Here is a 24221-nt window from a genome sequence, read left to right on the forward strand (position 1 = left end):
GACTATGTGGTCTCCATTATATTGTATGGTGCGCCATGTGGGGCCCATAATACTGTGTGGAGCTTTTTGTGGGACCCGTTATTCTGTATGGAGGACTATGTGGTCTCCATTATATTGTATGGTGCGCCATGTGGGGCCCATAATACTGTGTGGAGCTTTTTGTGGGACCCGTTATTCTGTATGGAGGACTTTGTGGTCTCCATTATATTGTATGGTGCGCCATGTGGGGTCCATAATACTGTGTGGAGCTTTTTGTGGGACCCGTTATTCTGTATGGAGGACTATGTGGTCTCCATTATATTGTATGGTGCGTCATGTGGGGTCCATAATACTGTGTGGAGCTTTTTGTGGGACCCGTTATTCTGTATGGAGGACTATGTGGTCTCCATTATATTGTATGGTGTGCCATGTGGGGCCCATAATACTGTGTGGAGCTTTTTGTGGGACCCGTTATTCTGTATGGAGGACTATGTGGTCTCCATTATATTGTATGGTGCGCCATGTGGGGCCCATAATACTGTGTGGAGCTTTTTGTGGGACCCGTTATTCTGTATGGAGGACTATGTGGTCTCCATTATATTGTATGGTGTGCCATGTGGGGCCCATAATACTGTGTGGAGCTTTTTGTGGGACCCGTTATTCTGTATGGAGGACTATGTGGTCTCCATTATATTGTATGGTGTGCCATGTGGGGCCCATAATACTGTGTGGAGCTTTTTGTGGGACCCGTTATTCTGTATGGAGGACTATGTGGTCTCCATTATATTGTATGGTGCGCCATGTGGGGCCCATAATACTGTGTGGAGCTTTTTGTGGGACCCGTTATTCTGTATGGAGGACTATGTGGTCTCCATTATATTGTATAGTGTGCCATGTGGGGCCCATAATACTGTGTGGAGCTTTTTGTGGGACCCGTTATTCTGTATGGAGGACTATGTGGTCTCCATTATATTGTATGGTGCGCCATGTGGGGCCCATAATACTGTGTGGAGCTTTTTGTGGGGCCCGTTATTCTGTATGGAGGACTATGTGGGGCTCATTATTCTGTTGAGGAGTGGAGCACAGCATTTTTATCTTATAATGTACATTTTTGTGTCAAGATGAATCACAGCGCTCACACCCTTTACCACATATTGTGAGGAATGTAAAAAGTTTTAATGGAAAGTTTTTCATAAACTAAACATGTCACATTGAACATACTGTTTGATCTGTTGTTGGTGTGATCTCTTAAAGTGAGATCTAAGTAATTGCCTGTCCCTGACCAAAGTGAGCCGAGTGCATGCTTGGAGGAAAGAATGTATCGGATACACAGAGTCAGATACATGTTCCTCTCTCATTGAAAGTTGGCACACAACTGATCTTTATTTTTAGAACAAAGAATTGTGTAGCAGACAGGAAAAGGGCGTTGCACAATCTTCTGAACAACTATGGCGTCAGTCTATGATAGGTCCATGCCAACTTCACTCCATATATGGTATTCAATCTTCAGTGTTCAGTAACTGCTTTATATTCCAAAGATTCCTTCCAGGGTGTTGTGCCAGGATATAGTCGCCATCTTAGTCACATCATATCTGAACTGATTATATAAGGTTAATATTTAACTAGCCATTCTCTCCTTCACACTGTGAGTCCATGTTATAGAGCAGGAGGAGCTGAGTGTATTGGTGTATACAGGAAGAGGAAAAAGTCAGGTAGGTGGAAAGAGGCTGCAAAGCATGAATGTTTTCTAAGTAAAAGTGTTAACAATAAACTATTAACACTTAACAAAATGCTAAGTGACTGAAGAAAGGAGAAAACATCCAACCAATGTCATTACCAGCAAGGAGTCCGGGAAGTTATGAGTCCTGGTCTCACATCATCCCGTCTGTCTGGGATCACAAGAAGGATCCACACAAGCCTCATACACTGAAGATCTGGGGGCAGTAACGGCTTGCTGATTTCCTACTTAGTCTTTATACAAGTGATGAGAAGAAGTGATGCAGGCGATGGGCGGTCACCAGATACCGATGATGGAGGCTATGGGTGCTCACCAGATACTGATAATGGTGGTGATGGGAGTCACCAGATTCTGATGATTGAGGTGATGGGCGGTCACCAGATACCGATGATGGAGGCTATGGGTGCTCACCAGATACTGATAATGGAGTCGGGGGTCACCAGATACTGATGATGGAGGGGACGGGCGGTCACCAGATACCGATGATGGAGGCTATGGGTGCTCACCAGATACTGATAATGGTGGTGATGGGAGTCACCAGATTCTGATGATTGAGGTGATGGGCGGTCACCAGATACTGATGATGGAGGCTATGGGTGCTCACCAGATACTGATAATGGAGTCGGGGGTCACCAGATACTGATGATGGAGGGGACGGGCGGTCACCAGATACCGATGATGGAGGCTATGGGTGCTCACCAGATACTGATAATGGTGGTGATGGGAGTCACCAGATTCTGATGATGGAGGTGATGGGCGGTCACCAGATACCGATGATGGAGGCTATGGGTGCTCACCAGATACTGATAATGGAGTCGGGGGTCACCAGATACTGATGATGGAGGTGATGGGCGGTCACCAGATACTGATGATGGAGGCTATGGGTGCTCATGAGATACAGATAATGGTGGAGACGGGAGTCACCAGATTCTGATGATGGAGGTGATGGGCGGTCACCAGATACTGATGATGGAGGGGACGGGAGTCACCAGATTCTGATGATGGAGGTGATGGGCGGTCACCAGATACTGATGATGGAGGCTATGGATGCTCATCAGATACTGTTAATGGTGGAGTCAGGGGTCACCAGATACTGATGATTGGGGCGATAGGCGGTCACCACATGCTAATGATGGAGGTGACGGACGGTCATCAGTTCCTGATGAAGGAGGTGATGGGCAGTCACCAAATACTGATGATGGAGGCGATGGGCGGTCACAAAATACTCAGGAAGAAGGCGATGGGTGGTCACCAGATAGTGACAATGGAGGCGATGGTCACTAGATCCTGACGATGGAAGCGATGGGCAGTCACCAGATAATGATGATGGAGGAGACGGGCGGTCACCAGATACTGATGGGATTTATGCGCCAGGCTGTCACCAGATACTGATGGGATTTAGATGTCGGGCTGTCACAAGATACTGATGGGATATAGGCACCGGCCGGTCACCAGATACTGAGGATGGAGGCGATGGGCAGTCACCAGATACTGAGGATGGAGGCGATGGGCGGTCACCAGATACTGACAATGGAGGCGACGGACGGTCACTAGATCCTGATGATGGAAGTGATGGGCAGTCACCAGATACTGATGATGGAGGAGACGGGCTTTCACAAGAAACTGATGGGATTTAGGCACCGGCCGGTCACCAGATACTGAGGATGGAGGCAATCGGCAGTCACCAGATACTGATGATGGAGGAGACGGGCGGTCACCAGATAGTGATGAGATTTATGCGCCAGGCTGTCACCAGATACTGATGGGTCTTAGGCATTGACCAGTCACCAGATACTGATGGGATTTACTTGATGGACTGTTATCAAATACTGATGGGATTTAGGCGTTGGCCGGTCATCTTAGTAGCAAAATAACATAGTTAGCAAGGCCGAAAAAAAGCCATGTGTCTATCCATTTCAGCCTATATTTCATCAGAATGAATCCCCAGATCTTCGTCCTTCTAAAGAACCTAATCACTGTAAGATGCAATATTGTTACGCTCCCGGAAGACATCCAGGCCTCTCCTGAACCCCTCAACTGAGATCGCCATCACCACCTCCTCAGGCAGGGAATTTCAGATTCTCACTGCCCTAACAGTAAAGAATCCTCTTCTATGACAGTGGAAAAACCTTCTCTCCTCCAGATGCAGAGAAAGCCCCCTTGTGATACAGATATTGATGGGATTTAGGTGTCAGGCTGTCATCGGATACTGATGGGATTTAGGTGTCGGGCTGTTATTGGATACTGATGGGATTTAGGTGTCGGGCTGTCATCAGATACTGATGGGTTTTAGGTGTCGGGCTGTTATCGGATACTGATGGGATTTAGGTGTCGGGCTGTCATCGGAGACTGATGGGATTTAGGTGTCGGGCTGTCATCGGATACTGATGGGATTTAGGTGTCGGGCTGTCATCGGATACTTATGGGATTTAGGTGTCGGGCTGTCATTGGATACTGATGGGATTTTGGTGTCGGGCTGTCATCGGATACTGATGGGATTTAGGTGTCGGGCTGTTATTGGATACTGATGGGATTTAGGTGTCGGGCTGTTATTGGATACTGATGGGATTTAGGTGTCAGGCTGTCATCGGATACTGATGGGATTTAGGTGTCGGGCTGTTATTGGATACTGATGGGATTTAGGTGTCGGGCTGTCATCGGATACTGATGGGATTTAGGTGTCGGGCTGTCATCGGATACTGATGGGATTTAGGTGTCGGGCTGTCATCGGATACTGATGGGATTTAGGTGTCGGGCTGTCATCGGAGACTGATGGGATTTAGGTGTCGGGCTGTCATCGGATACTGATGGGATTTAGGTGTCGGGCTGTCATCGGATACTTATGGGATTTAGGTGTCGGGCTGTCATTGGATACTGATGGGATTTTGGTGTCGGGCTGTCATCGGATACTGATGGGATTTAGGTGTCGGGCTGTCATCGGATACTTATGGGATTTAGGTGTCGGGCTGTCATTGGATACTTATGGGATTTAGGTGTCGGGCTGTCATCGGATACTGATGGGATGTAGGTGTCGGGCTGTCATCGGATACTGATGGGATTTAGGTGTCGGGCTGTCATTGGATACTTATGGGATTTAGGTGTCGGGCTGTCATCGGATACTGATGGGATTTTGGTGTCGGGCTGTAATCGGATACTTATGGGATTTAGGTGTCTGGCTGTCATCGGATACTTATGGGATTTAGGTGTCCGGCTGTTATCGGAGACTGATGGGATTTAGATGTCGGGCTGTCATCGGAGACTGATGGGATTTAGGTGTCGGGTTGTCATCGGATACTGATGGGATTTAGGTGTCGGGCTGTCATCGGAGACTGATGGGATTTAGGTGTCGGGCTGTCATCGGATACTGATGGGATTTAGGTGTCGGGCTGTCATCGGATACTTATGGGATTTAGGTGTCGGGCTGTCATTGGATACTGATGGGATTTTGGTGTCGGGCTGTCATCGGATACTGATGGGATTTAGGTGTCGGGCTGTCATCGGATACTTATGGGATTTAGGTGTCGGGCTGTCATCGGATACTTATGGGATTTAGGTGTCGGGCTGTCATTGGATACTGATGGGATGTAGGTGTCGGGCTGTCATCGGATACTGATGGGATTTAGGTGTCGGGCTGTCATTGGATACTTATGGGATTTAGGTGTCGGGCTGTCATCGGATACTGATGGGATTTTGGTGTCGGGCTGTAATCGGATACTTATGGGATTTAGGTGTCGGGCTGTCATCGGATACTTATGGGATTTAGGTGTCGGGCTGTTATCGGAGACTGATGGGATTTAGATGTCGGGCTGTCATCAGAGACTGATGGGATTTAGGTGTCGGGCTGTCATCGGATACTGATGGGATTTAGGTGTCGGGCTGTCATCGGAGACTGATGGGATTTAGGTGTCGGGCTGTCATCGGATACTGATGGGATTTAGGTGTCGGGCTGTCATCGGAGACTGATGGGATTTAGGTGTCGGGCTGTCATCGGATACTGATGGGATTTAGGTGTCGGGCTGTCATCGGAGACTGATGGGATTTAGGTGTCGGGCTGTCATCGGATACTGGTGAGATTTAGGTGTCGGGCTGTTATCGGAGACTGATGGGATTTAGATGTCGGGCTGTCATCGGAGACTGATGGGATTTAGGTGTCGGGCTGTCATCGGATACTGATGGGATTTAGGTGTCGGGCTGTCATCGGATACTGGTGAGATTTAGGTGTCGGGCTGTTATCGGAGACTGATGGGATTTAGGTGTCGGGCTGTCATCGGAGACTGATGGGATTTAGGTGTCGGGCTGTCATCGGAGACTGATGGGATTTAGGTGTCGGGCTGTCATCGGATACTGATGGGATTTAGATGTCGGGCTGTCATCGGATACTGATGGGATTTAGGTGTCGGGCTGTCATCGGATATTTATGGGATTTAGGTGTCGGGCTGTCATTGGATACTGATGAGATTTTGGTGTCGGGCTGTCATCGGATACTGATGGGATTTAGGTGTCGGGCTGTCATCGGATACTTATGGGATTTAGGTGTCGGGCTGTCATCGGATACTTATGGGATTTAGGTGTCGGGCTGTCATTGGATACTGATGGGATGTAGGTGTCGGTCTGTCATCGGATACTGATGGGATTTAGGTGTCGGGCTGTCATTGGATACTTATGGGATTTAGGTGTCGGGCTGTCATCGGATACTGATGGGATTTTGGTGTCGGGCTGTAATCGGATACTTATGGGATTTAGGTGTCGGGCTGTCATCGGATACTTATGGGATTTAGGTGTCGGGCTGTCATCGGAGACTGATGGGATTTAGATGTCGGGCTGTCATCGGAGACTGATGGGATTTAGGTGTCGGGCTGTCATCGGATACTGATGGGATTTAGGTGTCGGGCTGTCATCGGAGACTGATGGGATTTAGGTGTCGGGCTGTCATCGGATACTGATGGGATTTAGGTGTCGGGCTGTCATCGGAGACTGATGGGATTTAGGTGTCGGGCTGTCATCGGATACTGATGGGATTTAGGTGTCGGGCTGTCATCGGAGACTGATGGGATTTAGGTGTCGGGCTGTCATCGGATACTGGTGAGATTTAGGTGTCGGGCTGTCATCGGATACTGGTGAGATTTAGGTGTCGGGCTGTCATCGGAGACTGATGGGATTTAGGTGTTGGGCTGTCATCGGAGACTGATGGGATTTAGGTGTCGGGCTGTCATCGGATACTGATGGGATTTAGATGTCGGGCTGTCATTGGATACTGATGGGATTTAGATGTCGGGCTGTCATCGGAGACTGATGGGATTTAGATATTGGGCTGTCATCAGATACTGATGGGATTTTGGCTCCACCAATTTACGCTTCTTTTCAGTCACATTGTATTTTGTGTATCAATAGAAAAAAGCCAATAAAAATTTTAATTTATTAATTTATATTTCGTCTAACAAAAGGAGTCCAGTAGGCGGTTCTAGTCAATGAGTGACAAACATCAGAACAATGTCAGTTACTGAATAGGACCGCACGCTGGACTCCTACTCTCTGATAAGTGTAAACATGAATTACATTCAAATTACGCGGAATAATTTCCCATAGACGTCATTCCATGGTGTAGAAAAGTAATTAGATAAAAAACTGTCAATCACTGCTGAGAAATAATGGTGCAAACTAGGTTTGGGCGGATGGATTTGTGAAACTGCAGTCCGGCAGGTCAGTAGTCTCTGGCCGCTGTCTGGTTTGGGATAGGCTCACAGCTATGCTTCTTTCTGTGGAGGGGCAAGTCTTTTGACTGGCCAGGTTGGCGCCATGTCATGATGATGTCACACAGTCTCTGGCTAATTTACCGATGCTTCAGGGACTCCACAAGGTAAGAAACTTGTGAGCCTCCCGTCCAGTGGCCGGAGGGACGATGGACTGAAGTCCCATGAATCGATTCGCTCATCTCTAATACACACAGCTTGGACAGTGGTGTGAAATGCTCAGACTGCAAAAGAGAAGAGCAATATACCTACATGTGGGAACTCCACAAAATGTACAAAAGGTAAATTTTATTTATACATCAATATCTGACACATACACAAAACAGCAAAAAAAACATTAAAAACAGATTAAGGCTGTGTGCCCACGATGCGATTTTTAAGTGTTTCTGCCGTGAATTTCGGCGCGAAAACGCAGCAAAAACGTTTAAAAATCGTGTACAGAACGCCCCCATGCATTCCTGTGGCATTCCGCACATGCTGTGCTAATGCTGCAATTTTTTCCGCGGCGGAATCGCATCGCAGCATGCTCATTCTTTTGTGCGGAATCGCAAAGAATTGCCGCGATTCCGCACCCATAGGAATGCATGAGAACCGCTTCCCGCATGTGGCTATGCCCACCATGCGGGAAGTTAAGCGTCTCATGTACGGTTGGTACCCACGGTGTGGAGGAGAGGAGACTGTTCTCCAGGCCCTGGGTACCATACCCCTGTAAAAAAAAGAATAAAAAAATCGGGGTATATTTACCTTCCGACGTCCCGCGCTGCATTCCCGGCCTCAGCGTTCCCAGTAATGCCTTGCGGCAAGGTCCTGTGATGACGTAGTCTCGTGAGATCGCTATAGCAACGTGAGACCAACGTCATCACAGGTCTCGCAAGACATTGCTGGGAACGCTGAGGCCCAGGAATGCAGCGCGGGACGTCGGAAGGTAAATATACCCCGATTTTCTATTTTTTTATCATTTTTAAAATTTTATCTTTTACTATTGATGCCTCAATAGTAAAAACCTGGTCACACTTGTCAAACACTATGTTTGATGAGTGTGACCAACCTGTCAATCACTTTCCAAGCGATGCTTCAAATCGCTTGGAAAGTGCTTGAGAAAATCGCAGCAAAATCGCGAACAGAATCGCGGTAAAATCGCGCTGAAAAAAACACGCGATTTCTGGGAAGGAGTCCGGTTTTCACTGTGCGTTTTAAAACGCTACGTGGGCACATAGCCTAAAGGATGCAAAAAATTGCAATCATCTCAGATCATGAAATAATGATATGATGATACTCTCACAGCAGAAAAATCCCACATAGCAATAGTGACATTGGCTAAACATCAAACAAGCCACCTCAACATATTGGATATCACAAACAATGTATGTAAAATAGTGCAGTCCTACGTAGACCAAAAGGTCTGTGTATGTGAGGTGTAAAAAGCCGCTATTCACAGCACCATATGAGCCAAAAAAGAGATAAAAGGGCAAAAAAAAGCCCACACAATTGTTCAATACCTGACCCAAAAAAGGAAAGCTTATAGACCCTGTAGATGCATAGGGACCAGACGATATTCAGCAAATGCTGGAAGCAGCTGGTGGGGTAAGGGAGTGGGGGGAGCAAGGCCCCACACGCGTATCGCCACACACTGTGTGGCTTCTTCAGGGGAGGATAAAGTGCCCTGAAGAAGCCACACAGCATGTGGCGATACGCGTGGGGCCTTTTGGTCTATGTATGACTGCACTATTTTACATACATTGTTTGTGATATCCAATATGTTGAGGTGGCTTGTTTGATGTTTACCCAATGTCACTATTGCTATGTGGGGTTTTTCTGCTGTGGGAGTATCATCATATCATTATTTCATGATTTGAGATGATTGCAATTGTTTGCATCTTTTAATCTGTTTATAATGTTTTTTGCTGTTTTGTGTATGTGTCAGGTGTTGATGTAAAAATAAAATTTACCTTTTGTACATTTTGTGGAGTTCCCATATGTAGGTGGTATATTGCTTTTCTCTTTTGTTCTTTGTATCGTGTATTTTTGAATATAACTTTGGTGAACCCACTTTTGACTAATTTGGCTGTGCCCTCCGTCCATATATTATTGCAAATGCTCAGACTGCATCATTTTTTCCCTGTTCTTGATTTTTAATCCTCTTCCACAATCTCTTTATTCTCAGCACTTCCTGAATCTCCTAAGAACGGCCTCACATGTGCCGGATGCTTCCAGATAACCCAGGACTCTTGTCACAGTTATGAATCCGTACAATGCCATGGAAATGAGATCCAGTGCTTCTCCTACACCAACCTGCCCCTAAATAACGATGGTGAGTATGGCGCCCTGTGAGTGGTGGTAAAAAAAGTCATTGCTAGAATTCCGGATAATCTATTGGTAGTCAGAAAGATCCGAGACAGGCCTTTCATGAACCTCTCTCTTGATGGGGCAATGACCTTTTGGCTCATTGTTCCAACCAGAAATCTTGACCGGATGGCTCCCCGGGCAATTACTGTCTCTCCATCTTTTTGAACACTAGATCTGTAACGTAAGGTACTTGTCTCTTACACCCAGGCACATTACATGAAGCTGGGGGTCTGGGCCAGTAATTAGATTGACAGCAACTAACCAATTGCCCATTCCAGTTGCCAGGGTGGTCTGGATGGAGATCAGAGTGTGCGGGAAGGATGTAGGCCGTAAAGGGGTCGTTTTAGCCACAGGGAATGTCAGCTGCAGGCCCATAATGACTCTCGGAATGAATGTACTGAAAGAGATTGGACAGCTTCTGATTAATGAGCCGCGAGAGCCCTTTTTGAACCAGTGGAGCCCCCGAACCCCACAACGGAAGGTTTTCCAGCAACTGATCCGAGCTGCCCAAGCTCAGGAGACGTCGGGAAAGGAAAAGTCTTGGGGGAGGTGATGGTTCCTGTGGCTGCGAAACTTACCCTACCGCCCGGACAGACATTGCTCATTTTGCTAGTATGAGCTTGTACAACCCCTTGAGGCGGTGGAACTGCAAATAGAGCCGACATCAATGGATCAAGTGCCCCCTGGACTGCTCATATCCCGGACATTAGCCACAGTTCAAGATGGCAATGTTGTAGTATGGTGCATCAACCTGGGGTAAGATCCTCTCACCCTCCTACCTAATAGTGAAGTGGACCAGGTCCTGGGAATTTCAGAAAAGTTAATGTGACCCGAAACAGTACAGCTGGCTGTCATGTGGGGAGATCCCTGGACTCTAGCAGTTAAAATGACACCGGAACCACCGCATGACATCACGAAGGAGGGTCGTAGGATCTTAGAGCAGATGCTGACTGAATTGACGGGACTATCACCCCTACAGCTGCAGCAAGTGGAATATGTGCTAGAGCGTTTTCAAGAGGTCTTTGACCGCCATGAAGGTGACTTCAGTTGCACACAGACCATCGCTCATGAAATCCCTACGTGGTGTGCCGCACTAGTTCGGGAAAGATGCTGACAGATACCTCCCTAGATGTACAAAAAAGTGAAAGAGATGTTAGCTCACATGTTGTATAGTGGAGTGATACGAGAAAGTAAGAGTCCATGGGTGGCTCCCATTGTTCTGGTCTGAAAAAAAAGATGAGACCTTATGATTCTGTGTCGATTACAGACAGTTGAATGCCTGTATGGTGTGGGACTCCTATCCCTTGCCAAGAATTGAGGAGTCCCTATCAGTCTTGGGACAGGCGAACTACTTTCCTTCCCTTGATCTGGCCAGCGGGTACTGGCAGGTGCCCATGGCAGAACAAGACAAGCCAAAGACGACGTTTGTATTGCCCATGGGACTATTCGAGTTCAACCGTATGTCCTTTGACCTGAATAACGCTCATGGGACGTTCCAGCGCTTGATGGAGAGATGTCTGGGGGATTTGAATTTCGAGGCCACACTGATCTATCTTGACAATATCATCGTCTACGTGCCTACCTTTGAAGAACACCTCCAGCGGTTGGAACAAGTGCTAAGTCAGTTACAGATCCACGGACTGAAGGTGAAGCCACAAAAATATCATCTCTTTTGCAAACAGATTGAATATTTGGGGCATGTTGTGTCCAGTGAAGGGGTAAGACCTGCACTTGAGAAGGTGGCGGCTGTGCAAGAGTGGCCCACCCCTATGATGGTGAAAGACATACGGGCCTTCCTGCGGCTTACTGGGTAGTACCGAAGATTTGTGAAAATTTCACCCACCTAGCCAACCCATTGCTAAAGCTGCTAAAGGGAGTGCCGGCCGGCGGGAAGAACTGAACCATTCAGTGGGGAAATGGTCAAGAAGAAGCCTTTCGAGCTTTGAAAATGGCCCTGACGGAGGTCCCAATACTTGCCTATGCAAATTTCTCACAGCCCTTCATTCTCCATACCGATGGAAGTTTACATAGTCTGGAGGTGGTCCTGTTACAAATGCAAGAGGAAAAAGAACAAGTGATAGCCTATGCGAGCCGGTCTCTTCATGACTCGGAACGGAACCCAGAGAGTTATAGCTCTTTCAAGTTGGAACTGTTGGCGCTGGTGTGGGCAATGACGGAGCACTTTATATACAAAAGCAGCAGATGACAGCACTTCAAATGTAAGGATGCACATTCCAAATCCAATGAACCCAATTGGAAAAAGGACATACCAAAAATACAAGGGAGCAGGATCCAATCCAGGTGAAAAACAAAACTTGATCTTTATTTCGCCATAATGCAGCGTTTCGACCACTGTAGGTCTTTTTCAAGCTTGCTGAATTGGATGCCGCTCCCTTCTATTTTTGGTACTTGTCCGGATCGGAGGTCCTGGTGCGGACAGACAATAATCCCTTTGCACACCTGGAAAATGCATAGCTGGGGGCCTTAAAACAATGATGGGTGGCACGCATGGCGAAGTATCGGTACAAGATAGTCTACCGGGCTAATGCCGAGAGCACTCATGCTGACACTCTCTTCAGTGTGACTCACGAATGACCTGAACGTGATCGAGATGAAGAGCTTGAAGCGGAAGAGATCCCTGACTTCCGGAACTTGGCCAAATCGTTAGTGGCAACACAGTTACAAATCAAAGAGTCATCTGAAGATCAGGTGCTGGGCTGGCCCCGGGATGACTGGGTTCGACTTCAACAGATGGATAAGGAGATTGCCCAGCTGTGACAGTGGGTGGCACTGAAACAACTCCCCAGCCAGAGAGAGAGAAGCGCCCTGTCTCCAAGAACCTTGTGGATTCTGGGGCAATGGGAAAGGCTTTATTTGAAGGATGGATTGTTATACCGGAAGGTACAGCTGTTATGAGAAGAGGGGGTAACTTGGCATGTAGTGCTTCCAGAGATGTTGATCAGAGTAGTGGCTACGGAGGCTCATGAGTGTGGGGCTCTCTTCATTCCAGAGAAGACATTTCGGTGGTTACAGAAGTTGGTATATCACCCACAATTGAGAACTGCAGTGGAGAAGGCTTGCCAACAATGTCGAAGCTGTGAGCTGGCCAAACCCCCAGAACAGTGGGCCCCGATACAGACCATTGTGACCTCTGCTCCCTTGGAGGTTCAGATAATTGATTAGTTGACTGTAGGCCCGGCACATCTTGGATGTGAACATTGCCGGGTAATGACCAACCATTTCACAATGTTTGCTGTGGTAACCCCAACCAGAGACCAGACGGCCGAGTCAGCTGCGCAAGCAACCTGCCGGGATTTCATCTACGTGTATGGCTGTCTAAAGAGGATCCATTCCGACCAGGGTACCTGCTTCCAGGGGTGAGTGATTGAGAAATGCAGAACTACTCCTTCCCATCCTTAGGGGAATGAGGTCTGTGAATATTTTAATCAGACACTAATCCAGATGCTGTGAACGTTAGAGGAAGATCGGAAGATACGGTGGCCTGAGTTCGTGGCTGATCTTCTGTGGGTGTACAGTAACCAATAGCATAGCATGACGGGGCTCACTCCATACACCTTGCTGTTCGGGCGAAGGGGCCGAGAGATCACTGAGTTGGAATTGGACCTGGAAGAGGACTAATCACAGATGGGGGGTGTCTTCCTGGGTTCGAGAGCACAGGCAGTGACTGCAGACTCTCCGTCGGCTGGTAGAGATGAAGTTCCAAGAACTCAAGCATCATGAGGTGCCACCTATCCAAGGGACAGCTCTGAGACCCGGTGACCAGGTGCTGGTTTGGAATAAGCGGCCCCGGGGAAAACTGGAAAGCCGATGGGAGTGAACCCTGCATCGAGTGACATGAGAAGTAGGCTCTGATGGGCTGGTGTATGAAGTACAGCCTGAACGGGCTGAAGGAGCTCACACCCAAGTGGTCCACCAAAGGTAGTGAGTAGTCACTGAAAACTACTGAGGTACACACTTTAATGGTTCCAGACTTCGACAAAGTGGTGCCAGCCTTACCCCCAGCCTTACCCAGACCCCAATGCTTTGTCACCTGCCACTCCTGGAAAGGTGAGCTGTTGTGAGTTCATTTTTCCCTTCACCGTTGAGGTCTGATGAACTCCCTCCTCTGGTGAAGGAAGGTAGTGAGGCTGATTACCAAACACCTGGGCAGCTAGATGATGACTGGGTGGCTGGAATTGAGGACTGGATATAAGGCAGCCGACGCCCTTCTGCCTTGCTGGTGATCCTGCTGGATTCTTGGAGACCAGTCTGATTCCTGCGTCTCAAAGCTAAGTTTTTCTGCTCTGCTTTGTACACTTTAGTTTTGTGTTTGTTTTGCCTTGTTTTTTGGGAGTTCTGCCATCCCCGGCCGGGGGTGAGCTGTATTCCATTTTTGTCTCTGATCTGTTGATCTTTTGCTCTGTCTTCAGAATATACCTGAGTGCTGATTTAGTCTTTTGATTCTGTTATGATGAGTCGCCGAAGGAGGAAAAAACAAAATAGTAGCTAAGTCCAGAAAAACCAGAGAGGTTGGCAGCTATCGGATTGCAGACCCCTGAACCTATCCACAACAACTAGCAGTAGCCGTGGGGGGTTCCTACGGTGCCCTAGACCCCTCGATCACAGCCGGAGAACTACATAGCCTAAAGACAGAAAGGGGAAAAACTAAACTGCCCCAGAGCAGACCCCAAAGCAATAGGCAGCCCCCAACATATAATGACGGTGAAGCAAGATGAAAACACTAACACAGATAGAAAGATAGGTTGAGAAAATGATGGGGCCCAAGCTAACTAAAATAGGACAGGATAGGAAAGCTGCTGTCTGCCATCCGCAAAAACCCTATCCAAAATGTGCCAACCGACTGATAGGAAAAACAGGCCCTGAAGTCGCTAGGCTTCAAAAGACTAAATCAGCGCTCAGGTATATTCTGAAGACAGAGCAAAAGATCAACAGATCAGAGACAAAAATGGAATACAGCTCACCCCCGGCCGGGGATGGCAGAACTCCCAAAAAACAAGGCAAAACAAAAACAAAACTGAAGTGTACAAAGCAGAGCAGAAAAACTTAGCTTTGAGACGCAGGAATCAGACTGGTCTCCAAGAATCCAGCAGGATCACCAGCAAGGCAGAAGGCGTCGGCTGCCTTATATCCAGTCCTCAATTCCAGCCACCCAGTCATCATCTAGCTGCCCAGGTGTTTAGTAATCAGCCTCACTACCTTCCTTCACCAGAGGAGGGAGTTCATCAGACCTCAACGGTGAAGGGAAAAATGAACTCACAATAGTGAGCATTGAGTTACCAATGCTTGAAGCCATAGAAGTGTCCCGCCCACTGGACCAGAGTAGCTCTCCACCTCCCAATAGTCAACCCAGATTGTGATGATCAGAGTGAACCACAGCTGGAGTGCCTCCCACCCGTTATGAGCAAGATGAATTCATTTGGCAACAAATCATCTAAGAAGTTGAGAATTGTGAATGTCTGGTGAAAGAGCTCTTGCCCGTGGAATGGTGAGTTAAAGGAGAGTGGGGGTATAGAGAACAAGACCTTGCTGTGGATGCTGACAGGGCACTGGGTCCGGAACTGCTGGGCCGAACCTACAGTTGCAGGGGGGAAGGAAATTGGAGACGGAGCAGACCCTTAACCTGTGTAGAAGGGGCATAGCAAGCCAGTGAGGTATAAAATGGTTTGCTCTGGGAAAAGAAGGGGGCTTCCCACCAGAGAGAGGAGTCAGAGAGGACCGGCGCCAAGCTACGGGGAAAGTGGCCGCATAATAGCAATTACAGCCGGGTGCAGTGAGGACTCCCAGGTTTCAGCGGGCGTGCGGAGGAACTAACACCGAGTAGAGGATTACGATGGACTCCATTCTCCTGCGCTGCAGCATAACAGACTAGGGGCTCAGTGGGTAAGACCGGTGACCGCCCAATGCCACCAGAAGTAAGTCCGACTTGTTAGATGGGGAATCTGGAAGAACTCCGCATCAACCTCAGCCGGCAGCCGATCAACCATCAGACTTAGGAAGAGAGACGGACAACCGAGTCACGCTAAGTGGAGTTAATCTATAGACTGCCATCCTGATTTACTCTTTCCCTGTTTATTCCCTGCTGCTCCCTGTGAGGAGGTTACCCCTATATTGATAAAAAGAGGACTTGTTAACCCCTGCTCTGTGCGTCTGTGTCACTGCATCCGAATCCCTGTGTTACAGGTACACAGCTTGATAAACATTTCCTTCACAATACACAGATCCTTCCTCCTACCGTACTTGTTCTCTTCCTTCAGTAAGTCATCTTCCATCCCCGCACCCCAGCTCAGTACTACAGTCCAGTTATTGAGAGTCCTATTCTCAATCCGCGGTTCTGCGTCTTCTTTGCCCTCAATAAAATTATTTTGCCAGTATGACTGGTACTTAGTGCCTCTTCTACCGTCACCTTAGAAGTCCCACCTGGGGCACTCTCTTCATCTCATGATCTCAGTTTCGTCCTGACACATTGCCTTTCTGAGTTATAAATTCAGAGCCCGTAGTGCAAGGCGTCCTATCCCAGGACCCGACTTTGGTGCATCACTCTTGTCCTTCATTAATTTCTCTCTTTTTCTATTTCTTTACGCAATCCACTGTCTTAGTCTCCTCTCATTTCAGGACACCCACGTCACTACTTATTGTCCAGACCTACTGTCCGCTATTTATGCACACTGGGTCCTATCTAATGTTTTGACAAGAAATTGACTCCACCTCTTTTCCTTTGCACCGTTCCACTCTGGGCAATTTCCAATCAATTACTCTAAGTATCCCTACTGTTGGGCCGAACATACTACCAACACAACTAAGGCATATCACAGTTCTCATTATACAATGCAAAAATACACGTGTTCTTCAAGGGGGAGTGTGGGTAATATGTTCATATCCTTACATTTCTATCCTTACGTATAGGGGGATCTGTGGATGATGTACTGTTATGGGGGATATGTGGATGATGCATTGTTATGGGGGATCTGTGGATGATGCACTGTTATGGGAGATCTGCGGATGACACACTGTTATGGGGGGATCTGTATATGACTGTGAAGAACGGCGGACCGCTGCCACCAAATTGCAATGGACAGAGGACCCTGTGCCACCAATAGGTCACGATCCCACCACCGACACGGGTTTGTCAGCGGACGGAGGGACGTGATGCACTGCCGGCACACGGCTATCACAGGCACAGTGGGGGCTTATCTTAGTTATCCCACCACTGGCACGTGTGACCGAAACACAGCAAGCTAATCTTGCCCTAACAATTTATTGTGGGGGGGTATTTTGGTTGCCCCACCACTGCTAACAACCTTCCAAGAACTGCGAGGGATTTATGTATATCCCACTTTCTCAGTTCCACTTTGGAACTCGCAGCTCTCTGGCGCCCCCCTTACCCTCAGGTCAGTCAGGGAACTGCACCTAGGATAATTAGTCGCCGGACTGGCTGCTTGTTGTGCACGGGCAATTAGACTACTGCAGTAAGGGAATTATCAATGCTGTGGCCTCAACCACTCATTCAGCAATATAAGACCCTTCTGTACTGCCAGCTAGCCTCGCCAGCCGCACACACCACGCTGCCACCAGCCACGCTTTACTTAATCAAAGAGTTAATTAAGAGGGTCCGTGGCAAACCCCTGAAATTAGTAGCGATTATCTAAAAAAGGCGCATAGTTCGTTTCTTAGAGAATGGAGACAGAGCTAATAATTTTACGATTTATTCCACAAAGTCGGGCAGTGATTACAAATGCAAAAGTTGTAATAAATTGAGACATTAAATATGTACAGTTGCAAATATGAAAACAACATGGATTAAAACGCAGAAAGTAACACTTACATGTGCCTAGGTGGTATCAGGCAGACCATGCGGCTCAGGGGATGGGCAGCAGCCAAACATCCCAAGACATGGGGTAGGTCTGTTCAGCATCAGAACTCCAGCTTAACTGACTGGAATTTGGTAGGGAATACCTATAGCCTAGGGTCTGTGACCTCACGAAATGGGCGGTCTGGAGAGGATCAACCTCCCTCTCTCCAAGTTATGATTTAACTAAAAAGTTATGATAACCATATCTTAATGGGGGAAGCTCGTATGAACTCACCAAGGTTATCATGTTTCTCAGTGTAACGAACCCAACAAGAACTAGACAGGACACTCCATTTGGGAGTAATCCAGATCTCAATTTCTGGAAGTCCGAGAATCGTGAAACTTAGGGGTTTAGAAAGCTGGCTTCGTGCCCTTTGCAGAAATGTGAGTTTCATATGTCTGTCACAAAGCGAAGTGTGCGCTAGGCTTCTTTTAATATTTCCTATACCTGTATTCAAGCTTCATGGTTTCAGAACAAAGCAATGCTTTCCCTTGCAGGGGGGGAGGCTACGAGAGGAAATGGACGGTTTCAGGTTTCACAGAGCTGCACGCAGGATGACACTGGTGTGCGTGTTGTGGGGGAAGAGGGGGGTTGCAGCTACATGACAGGCTCGTCTCCTCAGTGTGTCTGAATGGGAGATTCTAGAAAGTTCTGCAACATCATATCTTACATTACAATGACACACTGTTATGGAGGATCTGTGGATGACGCACTGTTATGAAGGATCTGTGGATGACACACTGTTATGGGGAATCTGTGGATGACGCACTGTTATGGGGGATCTGTGGATGATGCGCTGTTATGGCAGATCTGTGGATGATGCGCTGTTATGGGGGGATCTGTGGATGATGCACTGTTATGGGGGATCTGTGGATAACGAGCTGTTATGGGGGATATGTGGGGGATGCACTGTTATAGGGGATCTGTGGATGATGCACTGTTATAGGGGATCTGTGGATGACGCACTGTTATGGGGGATCTGTGGATAACGAGCTGTTATGGAGGATCTGTGGGTGATGCACTGTTATAGGGGATCTGTGGATGATGCACTGTTATGGGGATCTGTGGATGACGCACTGTTATGGGGGATATGTGGATAACGAGCTGTTATGGGAGATCTGTGGATGATGCACTGTTATGGGGGATCTGTGGATGATGCACTGTTGTGGGGGATCTGTGGATGATGCGCTATTTTGGGGGATCTGTGGATGAAGCGCTGTTATGGGGGATCTGTGGATGACATGCGGTTGTGGGGGATCTGTGGATGATGCGCTGTTATGGGGGATCTGTGGATGATGCACTGTTATAGGGGATCTGTGGAGGACGCATTGTTATAAGGGATCTGTGGATGATGCACTGTTATGGGGGGATCTGTGGATGATGCGCTATTATGGGGGATCTGTGGATGATGCACTGTTATGGGGGATCTGTGGATGATGCGCTGTTATGGGGTATCTGTGGATGATGCGCTGTTATGGGGTATCTGTGGATGATGCGCTGTTATGGGGTATCTGTGGATGATGCGCTGTTATGGGGTATCTGTGGATGATGCGCTGTTATGGGGTATCTGTGGATGATGCGCTGTTATGGGGGGATCTGTGGATGATGCGCTGTTATGGGGGATCTGTGGATGATGCGCTGTTATGGGGGATCTGTGGATGATGCGCTGTTATGGGGGATCTGTGGATGATGCGCTATTATGGGGGATCTGTGGAGGACGCATTGTTATAGGGGATCTGTGGATGACGCACTGTTATGGGGATCTATGATGAGTGACACTTGGTAGGATTTTCTGTAGCCGGTAACTCTCTTATTTCTTATATTACCTCTGCAGTGAGCCTCGCCATGTCTGGATGTGCCACAAAGACGGCCTGCAACCTGGACCTAGAGGAGGATCAGAAGAAGACCCTGTGTACTGGGGGGATTATCAGTGGGACAGAAAATGTCCGTCGCTCCCTCCTTCTCCTCACAGCTGCCATACTTATTAAATTTTTATATTGACCTCATATAACAACCACTTACACTATGTATGAACTCATGGAAATACTTTATAAGAAAATGTCTGTAAAAAGATATCAATATGAAGTGATAGTGTGAGATATTTCTATCAACTCATTGTGACCTCATGAGAATGTAATGTGTACGGACACCTGAACTATTCCAGATCCTCCACTCCCTGCTAATAGCTCATCAGTTATGGAAGAAGACCGTGAAATACTGACATCTTCTCCAGAATAATCAATAAAGAGCAAAATGCTGAACACCATGCGCACCTGTGGTTATAGATAACGATGAGCGGACCAATGGAAAATACTATAATACTGCCCCTACGTACAAGACTATAACTACTATAATACTGCCCCTATGTACAAGAGTATAACTACTATAATACTGCCTCTATGTACAAGAATATAACTACTATAATACTGCCCCTATATACAAGAATATAACTACTATAATACTGCTCCCTATGTACAAGAATATAACTACTATAATACTGCTCCCTATGTACAAGAATATAACTAATATAATACTGCCTCTATGTACAAGAATATAACTACTATAATACTGCCTCTATGTACAAGAATATAACTACTATTATACTGCTCCTATGTACAAGAATATAACTACTATAATACTGCTCCCTATGTACAAGAATATAACTAATATAATACTGCCCCTATATACAAGAATATAACTACTATAATACTGCTCCCTATGTACAAGAATATAACTAATATAATACTGCCTCTATGTACAAGAATATAACTACTATAATACTGCTCCTATGTACAAGAATATAACTACTGTACTATAATACTGCCCCATATGTACAAGAATATAACTACTATAATACTGCCCCCTGTGTACAAGAATATAACTACTATAAAACTGCCCCCTGTGTACAAGAATATAACTACTATAAAACTGCCCCCTATGTACAAGAATATAACTACTATAAAACTGCCCCCTATGTACAAGAATATAACTACTATAAAACTGCCCCCTATGTACAAGAATATAAGTACTATAATACTGCCCCTATGTACAAGAATATAACTACTATAATACTGCCCCTATGTACAAGAATATAACTACTATAATACTGCCTCCTATGTACAAGAATATAACTACTATAAAACTGCCCCCTATGTACAAGAATATAACTACTATAAAACTGCCCCCTATGTACAAGAATATAACTACTATAATACTGCCCCTATGTACAAGAATATAACTACTATAATACTGCCCCTATGTACAAGAATATAACTACCATAATACTGCCCCCTATGTACAAGAATATAACTACTATAATACTGCCCCCTATGTACAGGAATATAACTACTATAAGTACTGCTTCTATGTACAAGAATATAACTACTATAATACTACCCTTATGTACAAGAATATAACTACTATAATACCGCCCCCTATGTACAAGAATATAACTACTATAATACTGCCTCCTATGTACAAGAATATAACTACTATAATACTGCCCCTATGTACAAGAATACAACTACTATAATACTGCCCCCTATGTACAGGAATATAACTACTATAATACTGCTTCTATGTACAAGAATATAACTACTATAATACTACCCTTATGTACAAGAATATAACTACTATAATACCGCCCCTATGTACAAGAATATAACTACTATAATACTGCCCTTATGTACAAGAATATAACTGCTGTAATACTGCTCCTATGTACAAGAATATAACTACTACAGTATAATACTGCTCCTATGTGCAAGAATGTAAGTACTATAATACAGATCGTATGTACAAGAATATAACTTCTATAATACTGCTCCTATGTACAAGAATATAACTACTATAATACTGCTCCTATGTACAAGAATATATCTACTATAATACTGCTTCTATGTACAAGACTATGACTACTATAATATTGCCCTTATGTACAAGAATATAACTACCATAATACTGCTCCTGTGTACAAGAATATAACTACTATAATACTGCTCCTATGTGCAAGAATATAACTACTATAATACTGCTCCTATGTACAAGAATATAACTACAATAACACTGCTCCTATTTACAATAATATAGCTACTATAATACTGCCCCCTATGTACAAGAATATAACTACTATAATACTGCCCCTATGTACAAGAATATAACTACTATAATACTGCCCCTATGTACAAGAATATAACTACTATAATACTGCCTCCTATGTACAAGAATATAACTGCTATAATACTGCCTCCTATGTACAAGAATATAACTGCTATAATACTGCCCCTATGTACAAGAAAATAACTACTATAATACTGCTCCTATGTACAAGAATATAACTACTATAATACTGCCCCTATGTACAAGAATATAGCTACTATAATATTGCCCCCAATGTACAAGAATATAACTACTATAATACTGCTCCTATGTACAAGAATATAACTACTATATTACTGCCCCTATGTACAAGAATATAAGTACTATAATACTGCCCCTATGTACAAGAATATAACTTCTATAATACTGTTCCTATATACAATATAACTACTATAATACTGCCCCTATGTACAAGACTATAACTACTATAATACTGTCCCCTATGTACAAGAATATAACTACTATAATACTGCCCTTATGTACAAGAATATAATTACTATAATACTGCCCCCTATGTACAAGAATATAACTACTATAATACTGCCTCCTATGTACAAGAATATAACTACTATAATAATGCTCCTATGTACAAGAATATAACTACCATAATACTGCCCCCTATGTACAAGAATATAACTACTATAATACTGCCCCCTATGTACAAGAATATAACTACTATAATACTGCCCCTATGTACAAGAATATAACTACCATAATACTGCCCCCTATGTACAAGAATATAACTACCATAATACTGCCCCCTATGTACAAGAATATAACTACTATAATACTGCCCCCTATGTACAGGAATATAACTACTATAATACTGCTTCTATGAACAAGAATATAACTACTATAATACTACCCTTATGTACAAGAATACAACTACTATAATACTGCCCCCTATGTAGAAGAATATAACTACTATAATACTGCCCCTATGTACAAGAATATAACTACTATAATACTACCCCTATGTACAAGAATAGAACTACTATAATACTGCCCCCTATGTACAGGAATAGAACTACTATAATACTGCTTCTATGTACAAGAATATAACTACTACAGTATAATACTGCTCCTATGTACAAGAATGTAAGTACTATAATACAGCTCGTATGTACAAGAATATAACTTCTATAATACTGCTCCTATGTACAAGAATATAAGTACTATAATACTCCTCCTATGTACAAGAATATAACTACTATAATACTGCCTCCTAGCTGTGAGGTTGTGTGTCAGTGGTTCTCCTGATGTCTGGAGCAAGCCCAGGGAGGGGCCACCCTGGGCGGGGAAGCTCCCCTGGCAAGGCCCAGGCTTCCCGGCCTACACTGGGACTAGCCTCCCAGGCTTCTAATGGGAATGTTAATCCCAAAGCCACTGTGAGTCCAGTGAATGCAGCGAGTCAAAGCTGCAGCAGTTCTATGAAGAAGGAAACAGTTGTGAGTAGAGTTGAGCGAAACGGGTCAAAAAATTTCAAAAGTCGCCGACTTTTGGCAAAGTCGGGTTTCATGAAACGAAACCCGACCCTAGGATGAGGTCGGCCACGAGGTCGGCGACTTACGCGCCAAAGTCGCGTTTCAAAAGTTTGTTTTGCGATTTTTTTCAGCCAATCAGGATCCACGGACACTGTGGGCAACGTGATGACATAGGCACGGGTCACCACCATCTTTCAGAAGGGCATGCAAGTGATTGGCTTGCTTTGGTGTGCGTCACAGGGGGTATAAAAGGGCGTGCACGCCGACCGCCATCTTACTTCTGCCGATCTTAGTATAGGGAGAGGTTGCTGCTGATTCTGTAGGGAGAGCGTTAGGCAGGGAAGAAGACAAAAAAACTGCTTCTGCTGCTAGCGATTTGGCCTGCACAACACACCAGTCACTGTGTGTGCAGTGCAAGGGGAGGCTATGTAGTGGTGTATCAGTGGTGTTGGTTGTTGGGCTGCCTTCTAAGGCTTCCTGACATTCCTGCATTGCTGTTTACCCACTGCTCCGCAAACTGCTTTTTTAAAAGCAATCCCAATTTTTTTTTTTTGTCCTTCTGAGAAGACAAAAAAACTGCTTCTGCTGCTAGCAATTTGGCCTGCACAACACACCAGTCACTGTGTGTGCAGTGCAAGGGGAGGCTATATAGTGGTGTATCAGTGGTGTTGGTTGTTGGGCTGCCTTCTAAGGCTTCCTGACATTCCTGCATTCCTGACATTCCTGCATTCCTTGCTGTTTACCCACTGCTCCGCAAACTGCTTTTTTAAAAGCAATCCAATCTCCCTTATCCTCTAGTCACTTTTGTCACAGCTGTGCCATCGAGCCTGTCACATAGCGCCTAGATATCAGTGGGCCTCACACAATCCAAAAGTGTCCATCCAGTGTCCAAAAG

General features: G+C 45.8%; 1 protein-coding gene across 1 annotated transcript in view; it reads left to right on the forward strand.

Moving 5' to 3' along the window:
• The window catches only part of LOC141047913 (phospholipase A2 inhibitor PIP-like), a 129787-nt gene extending 107121 nt beyond the window's left edge, over positions 1 to 22666 (forward strand). The window contains exons 5-6 of the mRNA XM_073543234.1: positions 9632 to 9778; positions 19519 to 22666. Coding sequence (XP_073399335.1) covers positions 9632 to 9778; positions 19519 to 19685 — 314 coding nt within the window. The 3' untranslated portion in view covers positions 19686 to 22666. The remainder of the gene's footprint in view (positions 1 to 9631; positions 9779 to 19518) is intronic.
• Positions 22667 to 24221: the final 1555 nt, after the last annotated feature.

The sequence above is a fragment of the Dendrobates tinctorius genome, unplaced genomic scaffold (assembly GCF_039654945.1).
Source record: "Dendrobates tinctorius isolate UK_male_01 unplaced genomic scaffold, ASM3965494v1 ptg000130l, whole genome shotgun sequence".
Lineage (NCBI taxonomy): Eukaryota > Metazoa > Chordata > Amphibia > Anura > Dendrobatidae > Dendrobates > Dendrobates tinctorius.